The sequence below is a fragment of the Myxocyprinus asiaticus genome, chromosome 30 (genome assembly GCF_019703515.2).
Source record: "Myxocyprinus asiaticus isolate MX2 ecotype Aquarium Trade chromosome 30, UBuf_Myxa_2, whole genome shotgun sequence".
Lineage (NCBI taxonomy): Eukaryota > Metazoa > Chordata > Actinopteri > Cypriniformes > Catostomidae > Myxocyprinus > Myxocyprinus asiaticus.
Genome location: NC_059373.1, coordinates 34,832,242 through 34,849,343, shown reverse-complemented (window position 1 = coordinate 34,849,343; position 17,102 = coordinate 34,832,242). Strand labels below are relative to the sequence as shown.

At 41.8% G+C, this 17,102-nt stretch overlaps 1 protein-coding gene across 2 annotated transcripts in view; it reads right to left on the bottom strand.

Moving 5' to 3' along the window:
- The window catches only part of ptp4a3a (protein tyrosine phosphatase 4A3a), a 60,910-nt gene that overhangs the window by 9,486 nt on the left and 34,322 nt on the right, over nt 1-17,102 (bottom strand). For both annotated transcript variants that reach the window (XM_051664017.1, XM_051664016.1), the window contains exon 4: nt 503-633. In XM_051664017.1, the coding sequence (XP_051519977.1) occupies nt 503-633 (131 nt within the window). The remainder of the gene's footprint in view (nt 1-502; nt 634-17,102) is intronic.

The following is a 17,102-nucleotide window of genomic DNA, read 5'->3' as shown; positions in this document are numbered from 1 at the left end:
AGAGCACACGTTTGAGAAGGACAGTAAAAACAAATGCTCGTAAAAAAAAAAAAAAGCAACTTCCTGTTTTGTCTTCGGCCTTCACCCCGATGGCCCTAAAAACACAGCGGGATTTGCAGCTGAATAAGTGCACTTTGGAGACTATTGACTTTGGCGGAGCAATCTGTCCCCTTTAAAGCCTCCGGACAGCACCTCTTGCTTGCTATGAAGGCAAAAGCACAATTTTAGTCCATAGGGGACTATCAACTTTGTCCATAGTTAATAGAGCAGACGAGTCTCCTGAGAAACCAGAGGTGCATAATGTTCTATATCGCACACTGCCCACATTCTTCTCTAGATTAACGTCTTGAACAGGGCACCAGAGGTGGGCTTACTTATGGGTCACCAGATGAGAAATGAACCCATTTCCCTCTGAGTTCTCAGTGTTAGGTATAAACCAGGTAACTGGCATGTTGACATTTTCAGGACTTGGGATTCTGTTTCTGCAAGCACATTAACTGACCTTCCAAGACCGGCCACACAGTGCACAGCCACGCAGCAGCCGGGCTCTTCCATGAAGCGTCTCTTCAGTAGACTGAGCCAGTCCTCTACAACTTTAGAGGGAGGGGGAGCGCCATCATCAAACGGCCAGTCCTGGAAAGAGAACAATACGTTAATGCTTTCCATCTGCAACATAAAGGCCTATTTACAGTGAATGACAAGCCTTTAAATCGAAACAATGCATTCCTTACGGACTCCTTCAAGCTGGGTGTGAAAATTTGCTTGGTTTTTTTATTTGATTTTATTTGCTCGCTCAACAAGCATTTTTACCAATAAAAAACCACTATTATTTTCATTATACACCAATATATTCATGCTATTCACTATTTTTAATTCCCAGTTGATACTGTGGGTGAAAAACAGACTCACCAAGGAACAAATTTTGCAAGTATCATCCAAACAAATTTATTAAACTTGAACGCATTTTGTTTTCTTTCCGAATCTTGTTGTAAATTTAAGCATTAATTGTTTTGGAAATAGTTTAATAAGTTGTCCCAGTTTTTTTTTTTTTCCCCTCCCCTTTTTCTCCCCAATTTGGAATGCTCAATTCCCAATGCGCTTTAAGTCCTCGTGGTGTCGTAATGACTCACCTCAATTCGGGTGACGGAGGACGAATCTCAGTTGCCTCCGCGTCTGAGACCGTCAATCCACGCATCTTATCATGTGGTTTGTTGAGTGCATTACCGCGAAGACATAGCGTATGTGGAGGCTTCACGCTATTCTCCGTAGCATCCACGCACAACTCACCACATGCCCCACCGAGAGCGAACCACATTATAGCGACCATGAAGGAGGTTACCCCATGTGACTCTACCCTCCCTAGCAACCATTTACTCACTGAGCTACCCAGGCCCCCAGTTGTCCCAGTTTTAATCTTTGACAGCCCTAATATTTTAAAGTTGCAATTTCTGTTTTACCCCTGGGGTATTGCCAATAACCATACCCTTGGTTGGAAAAAACTGAGCAATACCACAAAAGTGGCAATGAGAAAGGAAAACACATCCATCTCCTCTACGATCCAACAAGCTTCGTTGTCAGTAGGGTGAAGAGTGAGGCCTGGGAGGCAGGTGGAACAGCATTCATTTTTGCATGTGTTTCTGTCCTGTGCTCCCATGACCTAAAGGTAAGGGACCTGAATCACAGCCCCTCTTAACAGGGTATACAGAAAATTCCACCCTTCCTGTCCTGTTGCCCGCCCAAACCACCAAGGTACTTTGATGTGCCTCAGCTGCTGCGTAGACCAGCACACTAACTGGCATGTATTCACAGGCACGGATGCACGCACTCATGTAATTCAGAGAAGCTTGGCGAGCGTGCTTTAATTATAACAAGATTTCTCACAGCACAGCCTCAGATAAGTTGACATTTAGAGATCTCAAAATATTGCATATAACATGGGACTGATGAGTGATGCACGGTCACACAACAGCCCCAGGGACAGGACACTCAACATCGGCAGGTGTGAGTTGCTTCAAGTAAACAAGCAAAAAGGCAATGCCTCCTAGAGTTTGGCTTTGGAGAGAAGCCTTTGAAGCATGAATGACATGCCACAAATTCTTCCTCCACTTCCCTCCAGTCCATCCTATTGATTTCCTGGGCAAACAAAGCTCATCAAGAAACTTTTTGCATTGGAGCGGATGGAGGGCCGCTGATGTAACGTAGGTTGAGTAAACAGACATGGCCTACTTTGGGACTTCAGAATTAGGCAGAGGGGTCACTTGCTCAAACACACAAGCTCGCATGGATCTCTGTACAGATGGTCTGATCTGGAAGGATGCTGCATGGCACGTGCAAAACTTTTACTCCCTTGTTGCGGGTGCTGGCACAAATACGCACACCAAACAACACGCATAACACTGCTGATTGTTCCTAGTGGGGATTTTTGCCTCGCAAAGTTTCACAGCAACTCATGTGCCAGATGACTGATAATTTATGAGCTCACCATGGAGATACAGACAAAATCAACAAACATGGGTTTTAGATAAAACAATGGTGTAAAAGTTGAATGCAAGTAACTGAAAAGTAACTCCAATGCATCATACATCTAAAGTTTGTTGTAACCTAGAAGTCAGGCAAAACACTGACATTTCCTGAGCTCACTATGGTGCTGAACAAAAACAACAAACATGTATTATAGTTAAATAAATGGTGTAAAAGACTAATGGAAGTAACTGATGTCAAATGCGTCATGATAAAACCATGTGGAAAAAGACGAATGCAAGTAACTGATGTTGAATGTGTCATGATAAAACCATTAGGTAAAACACGAACACAAGTACCTGACGGCAAATTAGTCATGATAAAACCATGACGTAAAACACAAACACAAGTAACTTACGGCAAATGCGTCTTCATAAAACCATGGCGTATAACACATGGCTTTTATTCTTATTGGAAGCGCTTGTGACTTTAGAAAGAGTAATTTGGATTACAGCCTATATGGGCACTTGTATTAAAATTATGACAGGTAACCTGCCCGTAATAAAGGAGATTGGGCTCACCTGCTGGGTGTTAGGATAGTAAACTCACTAGACAGAGAAGACTCAGGAAGAGATGGATGCCACCGTCTATATTATAAAAAGTTTTTTTTGCAAAGACCATCCTGCTGCAAGGCATACAGTTGAAGTCAGAAGTTTACATACACCTTAGCCAAATACATTTAAACTCAGTTTTTCACAATTCCTGACATTTAATCATAGAAAACATTCCCTGTCTTAGGTCAGCTAGGATCACTATTTTAAGAATGTGAAATGTCAGAATAATAGTAGAGAGAATTATTTATTTCAGCTTTTATTTCTTTCATCACATTCCCAGTGGGTCAGAAGTTTACATACAATTTGTTAGTATTTGGTAGCATTGCCTTTAAATAGTTTAACTTGGGTCAAACATTTTGGGTAGCCTTCCATAAGATTCTCACAATAAGTTGCTGGAATTTTGGCCCATTTCTCCTGACAGAACTGGTGTTAGTTTAGTGGTAGTGGTAGTTAGTGGAGTCAGGTTTGTAGGCCTCCTTGCTCGCACACGCTTTTTCAGTTCTGCCCACAAATGTTCTATCTGATTGAGGTCAGGGCTTTGTGATGGCCACTCCAATACCTTGACTTTGTTGTACTTAAGCCATTTTGCCACAACTTGAGGTATGCTTAGGGTCATTGTCCATTTGAAAGCCCCATTTGCGACCGAGCTTTAACTTCCTGGCTGATGTCTTGAGATGTTGCTTCAATATATCCACATAATTGTCCTTCCTCATGATGGCATCTGTTTTGTGAAGTGCACAAGTCCCTCCTGCAGCAAAGCACCCCCACAACATGATGCTGCCACCCCCATGCTTCACGGTTGGGATGGTGTTCTTCGGCTTGCAAGCCTCACCCTTTTCCCCCCCAAACATAACGATGGTCAATATGGCCAAAAAGTTAAATTTTTGTTTCATCGGACAAGAGGAAATGTATCCAAAAAGTAAGATCTTTATCCCCATGTGCACTTGCAAACCGTAGTCTGGCTTTTTTACGGTCTTTGTGGAGCATTGGCTTCTTCCTTGCTTAGCAGCTTTTCAGGTTATGTCGATATAGGACTCGTTTTACTGTGGATATAGATACTTGTCTACCTGTTTCCTCCAGCATCTTCACAAGGTCCTTTGCTGTTGTTCTGGGATTGATTTGCACTTTTTGTACCAAACTACGTTCATCTCTAGGAGACAGAATGCATCTCCTTCCTGAGCTGTATGATGGCTGTGTGGTCCCATGGTGTTTTTACTTGTGTAATTGTTCCCAAGGATGAAGCAGACTTGTGGAGGTCCACAATATTTTTCTGAGGTCTTGGCTGTCAAGCAAAGAGGCACCGAGTTTGAAGGTAGGCCTAAAATACATCCACACATACACCTCCAATTCAGTACACCTCCAATCTGAAGCTAATGAGCTAACTGTCTAAAGGCTTGACATCATTTTCTGGAATACTCTAAGCTGCTTAAAGGCACAGCTAACTTAGTGTATGTAAACTTCTGACCCACTGGAATTGTGATATAGTCAATTAAAAGTGAAACAATCTGTCTGTAAACAATTGTTGGAAAAATTACTTGTGTTATGCACAAAGTAGATGTCCTAAACAACTTGCCAAAACTATAGTTTGCAAATATTAAATCAGTGGAGTGGTTAAAAAAATGAGTTTTAATTATTTCAACCTAAGTGTATGTAAACTTCTGACTTCAACTGTATGTCCTGCAGGGACACACCGTTTGTCCATGCCCATGAAGAGGCCATGCATCTAGTTGAATGCGATTTCACACGAATTGGGCATTTCGCGCCCTGTGAATTATAGGCGAGGGCGATCACATCAACGATCCAGTGAGAGAGCCTTTGCTTAGATACGGACATGCCTTTTGAGTGTCCTCAAAAAACATTCATGTGGCACCAGGGCATGAGCGTAGACCGGTGAACTTAACCCAGATAGATTTCAGAGAAAACCTGGCTCGTCAGCTGGGAGGTATCGATATTCATGCAAGTTTCCCTTTGCATGCACTAAAGCCTGTAGTCCCTCCTTCGTCATCACTCCACACAGCCCATGTCCCTAAATTTGAAGAGTCCTCTAAGAGATGTTGACTATGCTATCAGAAAAGTAGGACTGAAAATAAAACTAAAGTAGCTTGTTGCGCGCCGGAATGTAATGGCAAAAGACTTTGCTTGGTTTGTGATAGGAACTGTTTTCAGTCTTGGCACTTAGCCGAGTATGACCAGTTTCGCGAAGAGGCCTAGGTTGGGCTGTGTTTATTGGTGTTGTTGTCCTCCCCCTCCCCTCTTTTCTCCCTCTCTTCTCTCCACAGGTATTGCAGTTGTTGAGTATTTATGAATTTAATAATGTAATTAATGTAATTCTACTGTTCAAATTAAATAAAGTGTGTGTTTTATTGAACACATAAAATGTATATTTCAGTGTTTGTGTCCTTCAATTTCAGATGCAATCTCAATTTATTATTACAGGTGCTCAAAAGGAGTATTTGAGGAGTGGTCATGTGAAATGTATCTTAAAATTCTAAATGTTTGTTTATTCCGTTTTCCCACTAATCACTAGAATGGTCATAACTTTTAAACAATAGATTATATTTCTAATCTGTCTGCTATTCTACATTGCCCACATAATTATGTATATTTCATACACTCTAAGTTTCCCTCTAGCTTGTAATTAAAATGGTTGAAAATGCAGTTGTCTGATGAAGTATGGTGGTTGTAAAAATTGCTATGTGAAATCTTATTGATAAAGGATGATTAGCCTTAAATAATCATACATATATTTATATAATTTGAAAGCCCTAGTTCTTCTCTTCACTATGGTATATACAGTTCAGGTGTGTGATGTTATATGAATATTAATGTAATATGAATATGGACATGAATATCATATTCTGGCACAGAATGGAATTTTCAGAATTTTGGGCTCAGGCTTTAAAGGGTTATTGAATAAGAGACACGCATCCGAAATGCTAGTGGAGGTCAGTGAGAAAGAGGGCAGTACGAGCAACACAGACACTTTGGTTCCGACTGTAGAGCCTCCGCAGCAGGACGTTTGGGTGACGTCTCGACAGCATACTCGCTCAGCAAAGCAACACCACTCTCCCGTTCCTGTTAGGGTTTCCAATCGATTCTCACCACTCAGTGATGCACCCACTGAGAATCATATTGAAAGAGCCTTGGTTTTAGGAGATTCTATTGAAAGGAATGTGGAAATAGAGACTACAACCACTATTGCTAAATGCATTTCCGGTGCCAGAGCATCTGACATCAGATCAAATTTATAAGCGCTGGCTAATGCTAAATGTAGATTTTCTAAAATCGTTATTCATGTCGGCGCTAACGATGTCCGGCTTCGCCAGTCGGAGATCACTAAAGGTAATATTAAAGAGGTGTGTGAACTTGCAAAAACAATGCCAGACATTGTAATATGCTCTGGCCCACTCCCTGCTTGTCATGGTGATGAGGTTTATAGTAGATTAGTGTCACTGAAAATGGCTGGATGTCTGAGTGGTGTCCGGAGTATAGCATAGGGTTTATAGACAATTGGAAGAGTTTTTGGGGAAGACCTGGCCTGCTAAAGAGAGACGGACTCAATCCCTCCAGGAAAGGTGCCACTCTCCTCTCTAGTAATTTGGCTTATAGTCTTAAGAGTGATAGTATTTGACTGACTAGGGCCCAGGTCAGGAAGCAGACAAACTGGCTAATCTGAACGTCTGCTAGCTGCCTTGAGACGTCACACAGGTCACATAAACAACAACACATAGAGACTGCATCACCTAGATATCACATAGAAACTGTGTCTGTTCCCCAAACTACCAAACACAAACCCCACCCTAAATCATTTAGAAAAAATCTGATTTAGGTAAACTTGAAAATAACAAAAAAATAGAAGATAAACATCATATAAAGGTAGGAATACTAAACATTAGAACTCTTTCAACCAAAGCACTAATTTTAAATGAAATCATTACAGATCACAGTTTGGATGCGCTCTGTTTGACCAAAAACTGGCTTAAACCAGATAAATAATAGTTTAAATGAATCTACACCCCCGGGTTATTGTTATAAACATGAGCCTTGCCTGAAGGGTCGAGGAGGATGTGTTGGTGTTACTCAGAGGATAGGATATAAGTTTAAGTCTTTTGAACTAATAATGCTTAGTGTGACACTGTCAGATACAATTAAAAAATATCTGTAATCTTTTGCACTGGCTACAGTATATAGATCACCCGGCCCATATTTTGGTTTCCTAGGTGAATTTGCTCATTTTCTATCAGATCTACTAGTTACTGTAGATAGAGCTTTAATTGTTGGTGACTTCAACATTCACAGAGATAATGAAAATGACACACTGGGATTAGCATTTATCGATATTCTAAACTCTCTTGGAGTCAGACAAAATGTGACGGACCAACTCATCGCCATAATCATACGACAGATTTAATTCTGTCATATGGAGCTGATATTGGTACTATAGAAATTCTGCCACAGAGCGATGACAACTCAGATTATTACCTCGTCTCTTGTTTGCTGTGATCAGCTAATGTTACTCAGTCTACACCACACTATCGTTCAGGTACAACTATTCTTTCGACCACTAAAGATAGCTTTACTAATAATCTTCCAGATTTATCTCATATACTCAGCAAGCCAAAAGGTCTAGAAGAACTTGATGTAATAACAGAAAATATAAATACAGTCTTCTATAGCACTCTTGATAGTGTTGCCCCCCTTCGATTCAAGAAAATTAAAGAAAAAAGCCCTGCAACATGGTACAATGATCACACTCATGCTCTCAAGAGAGCAGCTCAGAAAATGGAGCACAAGTAGAAGAATACAAAATTAGAGGTGCATGAAAGGATAGTGTTTGTAGCTACAGACAGGCACTAAAAGCTGCCAGGTCAGCATATTTTAGCAAACTCATAACAAATAACCACAACAATCCTAGGTGTTTCAGTACTGTGGCTAAATTAGTTAGGAAAAAAGCCTCGACTGAACCAGACATTCCGTCGCAGCACAATAGTAAGGTCTTCATGAATTTCTGTACTGATAAAATTAAAATAATCAGAAATAAAATTGGAATTATGCAATCGTCTATCACAGTACTACAGAAAACAGTATCTCATAATTTTCCTCACGAGCAACTTCAATCCTTCACTGTCATAGGTCATGAAGAGCTAACAAAACATATTGAAACATCTAAAGCCACAACATGTATGCTAGATCCAATACCAACCAAGCTTTTTAAAGAGATATTCCCTGTAATCTAAGAACCTCTTCTTAATATTATTAACTCCTCGCTACCTTTAGGACATGTCCCAAGAAACTTTAAAATGGCAGTTATCAAATCACTTATTAAGAAGCCACAGCTTGATCCTGGAAAATTGGCTAATTATAGACCGATATCAAATCTCTTGTATATGTTGAAAATACTAGAAAAGGTAGTGTCCTCCCAACTATGTATATTTCTACAAAGAAATAGTATATATGAACTATTTCAGTCATTTAGGCGCCATCACAGTACAGAGATTGCACTTAACAGATTTACAAATGACTTGCTCTTATCATCTGATCGTGGCTACATTTAACTTCAAGTGGTTTTTGATCTTAGTGCTGCCTTCGACACCACAGATCATGACATTCTCTTGAATAGGTTTGAGAATTATGTTGGCATTTGTGGACTTGCATTAGCATGGTTTAGGTCCTATTTAGCAGACCGCTACCACTTTGTCGGTGTAAACGAGGAATTGGCAAATCAAACAAAAGTTAAGTATGGAGTGCCACAGGGATCAGTTTTAGGGCCTCTGCTTTTCTCCTTATATATGCTTCCCATGGGAGATATTATCAGGAATCGTGGAATAAGTTTCCACTGTTATGCCAACGATACCCAACTTTATATTTCTTTGAAACCCTAAGAAATTTCACAATTAGCAGAGTGTATCACTGAAATCAAAGATCAGATGGCCAGAGGTACAAATTATTGGACCAAAATCCTCTAAAACTAAGCCGCTAAAACATATATAATACTTTTTTTTCTCCCCTTTTCTCCCCAGTTGTGAATGTCCAATTCCAAATGCGCTCTATGTCCTTGTGGTGGTGTAGTGACTCGCCTCACTCCGGGTGGCGGAGGACAAATCTCAGTTGCCTCCGCGTCTGAGACAAATTCCTCTTTTGTCAATCTGTGCATCTTATCATGTGGCTTGTTGAGCACGTTACCACGGTGACATAGCGCGTGTGGAGGCTTCACCTCTCCGCGGCATCCATGCACAACTCAACACGCGACCCACCGCGAGCGAGAACCACATTATAGCGATGATGAGGAGGTTACCCCATGTGACTCTACCCTCCCTAGCAACTGGGCCAATTTGGTTGCTGTTAGGAGACCTGGCTGGAGTCACTCAGCACACCCTGGATTCGAACTTGCGATTCCAGGGGTGGTAGTCAGTGTCTTTACTCGTATAATTTGACTCTTGATGGATGTACTGTAACATTGTCTTCTACAGCGAAGAACTTAGGTGTTATATTTGATACCAATCTGCCCTTTGATAATCAAATTTCCAATATTGCTAAGTTATGACATGTGCTCTCTGTTGCTAATGCCGAAAAACGAATTCATGCATTCATGACATCAAGACTAGTTTATTGTAATGCATTACTGGGAGGATGTCCTGCAAGTTCAATAAATAAACTTCAATTGGTTCAAAATGCAGCAGCCAGAATGCTGACTAGAACCAAGAAATATGATCATATTAGCCCCATTTTATCATTGTTACATTGGCTACCTGTTAAATTTTGTATTCATTTTAAAATTTTGTTAACTATGTACAAAGCTTTGAATGGTCTAGCTCAGCAGTACTTAAGTGACATTCTGCCACGTTATATTCCATCACGTTCATTACGATTGCAAAATTCTGGACTGTTAATAATTCCTAGAATATCAAAAAAGAGGTTGATAATTTTCCTATTTGACTCCTAAACTATGGAATAGTCCCCCTAACACAGTTCAGGATGCAGACACACTCACTCAGTTTAAGTCTAGACTAAAGACTCATCTATTTAGCCAGGCATACACCTAATTTATCCACAATTAGGCAGCTTTAGCTGGGTCTGCCAGAACCAGAAACATTTATCATACTCTATAACTCTATAAAATTGAATGGTATCTATGCTAATATTATTCTATTTGTTTCCCTGTCATATCCTGAGGTTACCAGAGCCGGCCAGATCCACCTCTGCTCCTGCTTGGTGTCTTGAGTGATGATGACTAAATGCAGCCGGTGCCAGCCAGACACCACTTCAGTCTATTACAATGGACTTCAGGGGATGAACTGATGCCAACTCCAACCATAAGACATGGGATACTTCATATGCCACTGCCTGAACCTTGGACTTAGGATAGACCTCACCAAAATGACCTGCTGGTTGAAATGCGATGCACCTCACTGCATCACCTTGGTCTAATGATGAACTACATTCTTAAAATGGAATACGTAGACTTTCAATTGTTTGCCAACAAAAGCCTTCACTGGCCAATTAGCAAAGGCCAATGCATCAATGTGAACTTCTGCAGTTAATCCAGGCTGAACTTCAAAGACATTAAAAGACACTTCCTTAGTTTACTAATTTTAAACCATGACTTGCACTGCACATAATTAACTAATATTGGCATTATATTCATACTGGTTAGCCAAAGGAGAACTGGCCCCCACAGTGAGCCTGGTTTCTCCCAAGGTTATTTTTCTCCATTAACCAACATCTTATGGAGTTTTGTGTTCCTTGCCACAGTCACCTTCGGCTTGCTCACTGGGGTTCTAAATACAATTAAATGTACAATTATTTCAATATTTATTTTTATACACAATTTACAATCATATCTAATCAAACTGCACAATGATGACTCTAAGACTTTATAGATTTTACAGTTTTCATTTTCTTTTAATGCATGATTTTTAGTAAAGCTGCTTTGAAACAATGTGTTGTGAAAACCATTATACAAATAAAAATGACTTGACTTAACTGTCAATTGGCAGTGCCTGTGTATCACGCACCCGTTTAATTGAGGCCAGAGCCAACAGAAATGTGGTCTTTAGAGAAAGCACAGGCAAATCAACGGATTCTAATGGTTTGAACGGAGGGCTTGTGAGTGCCTTCAGCAGGGCGAGGGGGGTTCAAGCACCTCACTCCCCTAAGGAACTTTATGATCGGATCATGTCTGCCTATAGTGGAGCCAGCCTCTGGAGCATGAAATGCAGAGATAGTTGCTACATAGACCTTAAGCGTTGATGGAGTAAAACCTGCATCTAGCCGCTCTTGAAGGAATGTAAGAATTTACGCTATGGAGCAATTCACTGGGTCCTTGCCATGTGAGGAGCACCACTCTGCAAACACGTGCCATTTTAGTGCATAGAGGTGTCTTGTGGATGGTGCTCTAGCCTGCAAAATGGTGTTTATTACCAACTGAGCCAATTCTGGCACATTCACTGTGGTCCGTTCAGGGGCCACGTGTAGGTTCCACAGCTGTGGCTGGGGATGCCAAATTGTGCCCTGCGCTTGAGATAGGAGATCCCTCCTCAGCGGTATTTCCCATGGAGGGCCGTCTAATATCACCATAATTTCCGGAAACCAGGATTGGTTGGGCCATTTCGGCATGACCAACAGAACCGTTTCCTTGTCCCTTCGGACTTTGCAGATGACAGAGTGAAGGAGACATACCGGGAGAAATGCGTATTTTCATTTTGCAGGCCACTTGTGAGCCAAGGTGTCCACCTCCAGCGGGGGTCATGGAGTACCAAAGAGGGCAGTGGGCGGTCTCCACGGAGACGAATAGGTCGACTTCTGCTTTGCATAATACTTCCCAAATCTTCAGAACTATCTAAGGATGAATTCTCCACTCCTCCGCTATCTGTCCTTGGCGCGACAGCTTGTCCACTCAACAGTTCAAGCGCCCGGGACATATGTCACTCGCAGGGAAAGGAGATGGCACTCGCTCCACATGAGGAGGCGTTGCGCCAGGCTCATCATTGGTAGAGATCGAGTTCTGCTCTGTTAACCAGACATGCTGGTCCAAAACCACCAGATCACTCATTGCTTTTCCAATGGCCTGCACGGTGAATTCTGTAGTATGCAGCACCAAGTCTGTGGCGATGCGGAGCTCCTTAAACACAGGGTTTGGGCCTTGCTCATCTAAATCTTTGAGAAGCTTGGCCTGGAAGACTTGAAGCACCACCATGCTATGAAGTGCAAAGCCGGCCTGGCCCGCCGCTGTATAAGCTCGTCCAGCCAATGCGGACATCAGTCGACATGGCTTGGAGGGTGGGCGGGGTGGGTTTTCCATCCCATAGTGGTAGTTGGGCAGAGATGGGCTGCAACCACCTCTTCAATAGGGGGAAGCTTCAAATATCCCTTCTCCTCTACATAGTCTACTTTCGTCAGAACTGCAGCTCCTCCGATCTGGACGCGAGACGAGTAGGGCATGCGCCAGGTCTTCGTGAGCTGTTTGGACCTCCGGAAAAAAATATTTCTGGGCCGCAGTCTGCTGGTGACGCCCGGCCTGCAGGAACCACTCGTCCCGGTGGGACTTTGCCGGCTCCTTAGGAGGGGACCACTCGATACTAAGCTCCTAAAAAGCCTGTGTGAGGACGCAAAGGAGCTCTCTTAGTGGCCTGTGCACGTTCATCGCCCTCGCTGGCGGAAGGGGCAGCAACATTCTCTGTGGACCATTCACCCATGTCTGATGCTGCGAGGGACATGGCATCATCTCTGCCTTCAGAAACGCCGAATGTGACCAGACCATGTTCTTCAATAGAGGGCTGGAGTTCGTCATGTGCATATTGCACTGGCGAGAATGCTGCGTGGGAAGATTGAGGGGCTCGTGGGGCTTGCACCGGCACAAGATCCATCTATACCTCATGGCCCTGCCGTATCTCCTCAATGTGGTCCCTCAGAACTTAACACAGAGGAGGTGGAATCGTCCCTCAGAATGAGGGTAACCCTTGAGCAGAGCGTCCGGAAACTCAAGCTCTCACAGTGAGGGCAATCTGTCCCCATGAGAGCTGCTTCAGCATGGGTGCGGCCCAGGCAGTAAACACAGCTCTCATGCTGATCTGGCAGAGCGATGTGTCGCTCACATGTAGAACACTTACAGAATGACATCTTGAGAAAGACGCATACACGCAAGAGGCTCTTTTTAGAACTTTTAACATCCCAGGGATGTCAAGGCAAAGAGCATTTGAACCATTGACGGCAGCGAGGCGGAGAGAATCTTTGCCAGAACACTGCAGGGGGCGGGTGAGTCTTTCACTGCAAGTGCAGAGAGTCAGGCGATGAATCGTCCTGTTGCGTCTGCAGGGAAGTCCCGTCCGCTGAAGGTTGTATGCCGACGGCGAAGAGGGCTTTTCAATATGAGATGTAGTCATAGTCAAGATGAGACGATGTCAGTCTTGAAGAAAAAAAATTCTGAAGAAATGGTGATTGAGCACCCACTTATTATAGGCCAACTTTGCACCTAAAGGGGAGGGACTCAAACACCATTGCCAATCATAGGATTGGCTTTATTATACAAGGGCTTCGATTAGGTCATTGGAGAAGGAATTCCCCAAAAGCATTTACCGCAATGTAGAGTGAACCATAATCAAAAGGGAACACGAATTTAACCTGTTTCTGAGCACCCCTTTGTTTTGAGCACAAGCCTAAAATGACATATTCAAAATACAATTGCTGTAGTTCATCCCCACATGGTATAACATGCATAACTGTGGTCTCTTTTGAAAGGAGACACTTGGTAGTTTGTTGTTAAAAAGTTAGAATTAATAAAAGTCATTACATTTTTTTTTAAGAAAAGCTCAAATCTATTGTAAAGTGATCAACAATTTTTCCCCCCTAAATATTTATATGAAATAATTTATGACACTGACCTTGTTGATGCATAGAAACATAATGGAGCTGCGCCACAAGTCTTATAATGTAATAACGGAGGTATGGGATAGTCGTTGTGCGAGGAATGGCAGCCGGTGGAGTTTTTGGTTACCCCCTAGATGGTGGAGTTTTTGGTGCCCCCTAGGGCGCCCTTGTAGGGAGTAGGTGACGCAGACTGTGTAATATACGTATAGGGAGTGGCAGTACCGGTCAGTAATACTACACTGAAGATGAATAATACCAAGAAATTGACCCTGTACTGAGACGGTCCCTTACCATATCCTTCACAGTTTTAGCAATAAATGCTTTTTTAGTTATTAATAATAAAAAGTGTATATCTTTTCTTATATGCTGAGAACTTTTCTGACCCATGGCATAGAAAAATATTTTCTTCGATTATTTATCTTCTTTATCTTATTTATAAATATATCTGTGTTGGTTTATATGTTTTTTTTGTTTGTTTGTTTTTTTACATTTTTTTGTTATTTATTTTTTCTTCTTGTCTTTATGACTCTGTGATTTTATTCATACATTGTTGGATCTGTGAAGTTTTGTTCATCATATTGAACATTTATACTGAACCTTCTGTTTTTCAATAAAAACAATCCACTGCTTTAGCGCAATTTGTGGACTTTTCAGACAGTCCCTTACCACACCCTCTACAGTATTAGCACGTTTCAGCACAATTTGTGGACTTTTCAGATGACCCCTTACCCATGTATAAAAAGTTCCAACTTATATCCTTTTTTTTTTTATTCTTAGAGATGACAAAGAAAAAAACAAAACATATAAACAATGAATCAACATTTTACTCCCACTACTACCTCAGCCCCTCCCCAATCAACAACCCCACCCCAACCCCCAATGAACATCACTGTGGTCACACATAAGTACACACACATACACAAAAAATAAATAAAATACAAATTATATATTTATATATATATTTATATATATATATAAAATCATACACATCCAAAATTACACCTCTCTCTCCACAGCCCCTCCCCTAGAGTCCCCCCAAAACGTAAAATAACTGCCCCATTTCCCATCAAATGAATCCAAGATCCCCAGCCTTCTACACAACACCTCCTCGAAAGCTGCCACCCTCCCCATCTCCGTGCACCACTCCCAAAATGAGGGTGCTCCAGCCAACTTCCAACCCCTTAAAACAATCTGCCTGCCTGTCATAACACTGGCCATTTTTAATGCGTTTATCTTCTATATCAATGACTGCCCCATCGCCCAAAACACAGAGTCTGGGGCAAAACGAAATCCGAGTGCCCAACACGCCACACACAATACTCTGAACCTTCAACCAAAATTCCTGGATCTCAACACACCACCAAAAACATGGGCTGTGTCTCCATACTCCAACTGGAATCGCCAGCAGGTGGGTGTGTCTTTAAGACCAAGCCTATACAATCTAGAGGGGGTCCAATAGAATCTATGTAAAATCTTGAATTGCATAAGGTGCACCCTTGCATCTCTAGATACAGACTTGACGTTTTTTAGAATCCTAGCCCACGCTCCCTCCTCCAATACCAAGTTTAAATCTTTCTCCCATAATCTCTTGATAGAAGTTAAAGCTCCATCCCCCAGACTCTGAATTAGCAGGGAGTAATACACTGATGCCTCATGACCTTTTCCAAAAGCAGTAATCACCACTCCCAGAGTATCTGCCACTTTAGGGGCATGTATACTTCTCCCAAAAATAGTACAGAGCAGATGGCACAGCTGTAAATACCTAAAGAACTGAGATCTGGGAATCCCAAAATGTTGAACCAAATTTTCAAAGGATCTCAACTCCACTCTTATATTAACCTCCCTCACAATCCACTGACCAGCAGAAAGGGGACTTATTAATACATAAATGTGGGTTCAGCCATATGCTCGAGGCAACATTTAAATAAATGTCCGAATTAAACACTCTGGACACTTTTGTCCATACCAAGTGCAAATGCGAGATAACAGGGTGTAACTTAACTTCTCCGATTTGTTTGATAGAAAGGCTTTGCAATGGCAAAATAGCGGCAAGAACTTCCTGTTCAATACAAAACCAGGGAGGGGCACTCTCAGGTGGAAGCAACCAATGAGCCAAATGTCTGAGACCGAATGCATAATAATAAAACAAAATCTTAGGTAGGCCTAGCCCACCTTTGTCAATCGGCCTATGTAACTTATTGAAATGTAATATGGGATGCTTACCATTCCAAATGAAGGACTTCGCTATGCTATCAAATTGCTTGAAATAAGAGAGGGGGACATCTACAGGAAGAGACTTTAGCAGGCAGTTTTTGGAATACAATCATTTTAATTACATTAACCTTCCCAATCATAGATAAATGTAATGAAGCCCACCTGCCCACATTGCTCGAAAACCTTTTTATTAAGGGGTCAAAATACACTAACTAAATCACACAAATTTGCTGGGAATAAAATGCCCAAATACTTAATGCCCTGTTTGGACCACTGGAAGATACCCGGCAGAAAAGCCATCACTGGGCAGTATGCTGTCAGGGCCGAAGCTTCGGATTTAGACCAATTGACTCTGTGTCCTGAGAACTTAGAAAAGGAATTAATAATTCTGTGGAGGCAAGGCATAGATTTAGTGGGGTCGGAGACGAATAATAAAATATCATCTGCGTAAAGCATGTGCCATACCTCCCGCCACCACCCCTTGAAAATCGTCTTCCTTTCTTATCTGGGCTGCTAATGGTTCCAGGGCAAGACAGAACAAAAATGGGGAAAGAGGGCAACCCTGCCGGGTGACCCTATCCAGAGTAAAATAATCTGAAATTAATCTATTTGTTTGTATCGCCACTACAGGGTGTCTATAAAGTAACTTAATCCATCCAATATAAGTATTCCTGAACCCATATATTTCCAAAATCTTAAAAAGATAATCCCATTCTACCATAACACACACCTTTTCGGCGTTAAGTGAGATGGCAGCGACCGGCGTCTGATCATTCGCCACTGACCACATAATATTGATGAAACACCTAATGTTATCAAAAGAGCTGCGGCCCCAAATAAACCCCACCTGATCTATATGTATAAGAGATGTCATAACTTTACTTAATCGGTTAGACAAAATTTTTCTAAGCTGTATCAGGGAAATTGGATGACAACTCTTACACTCGC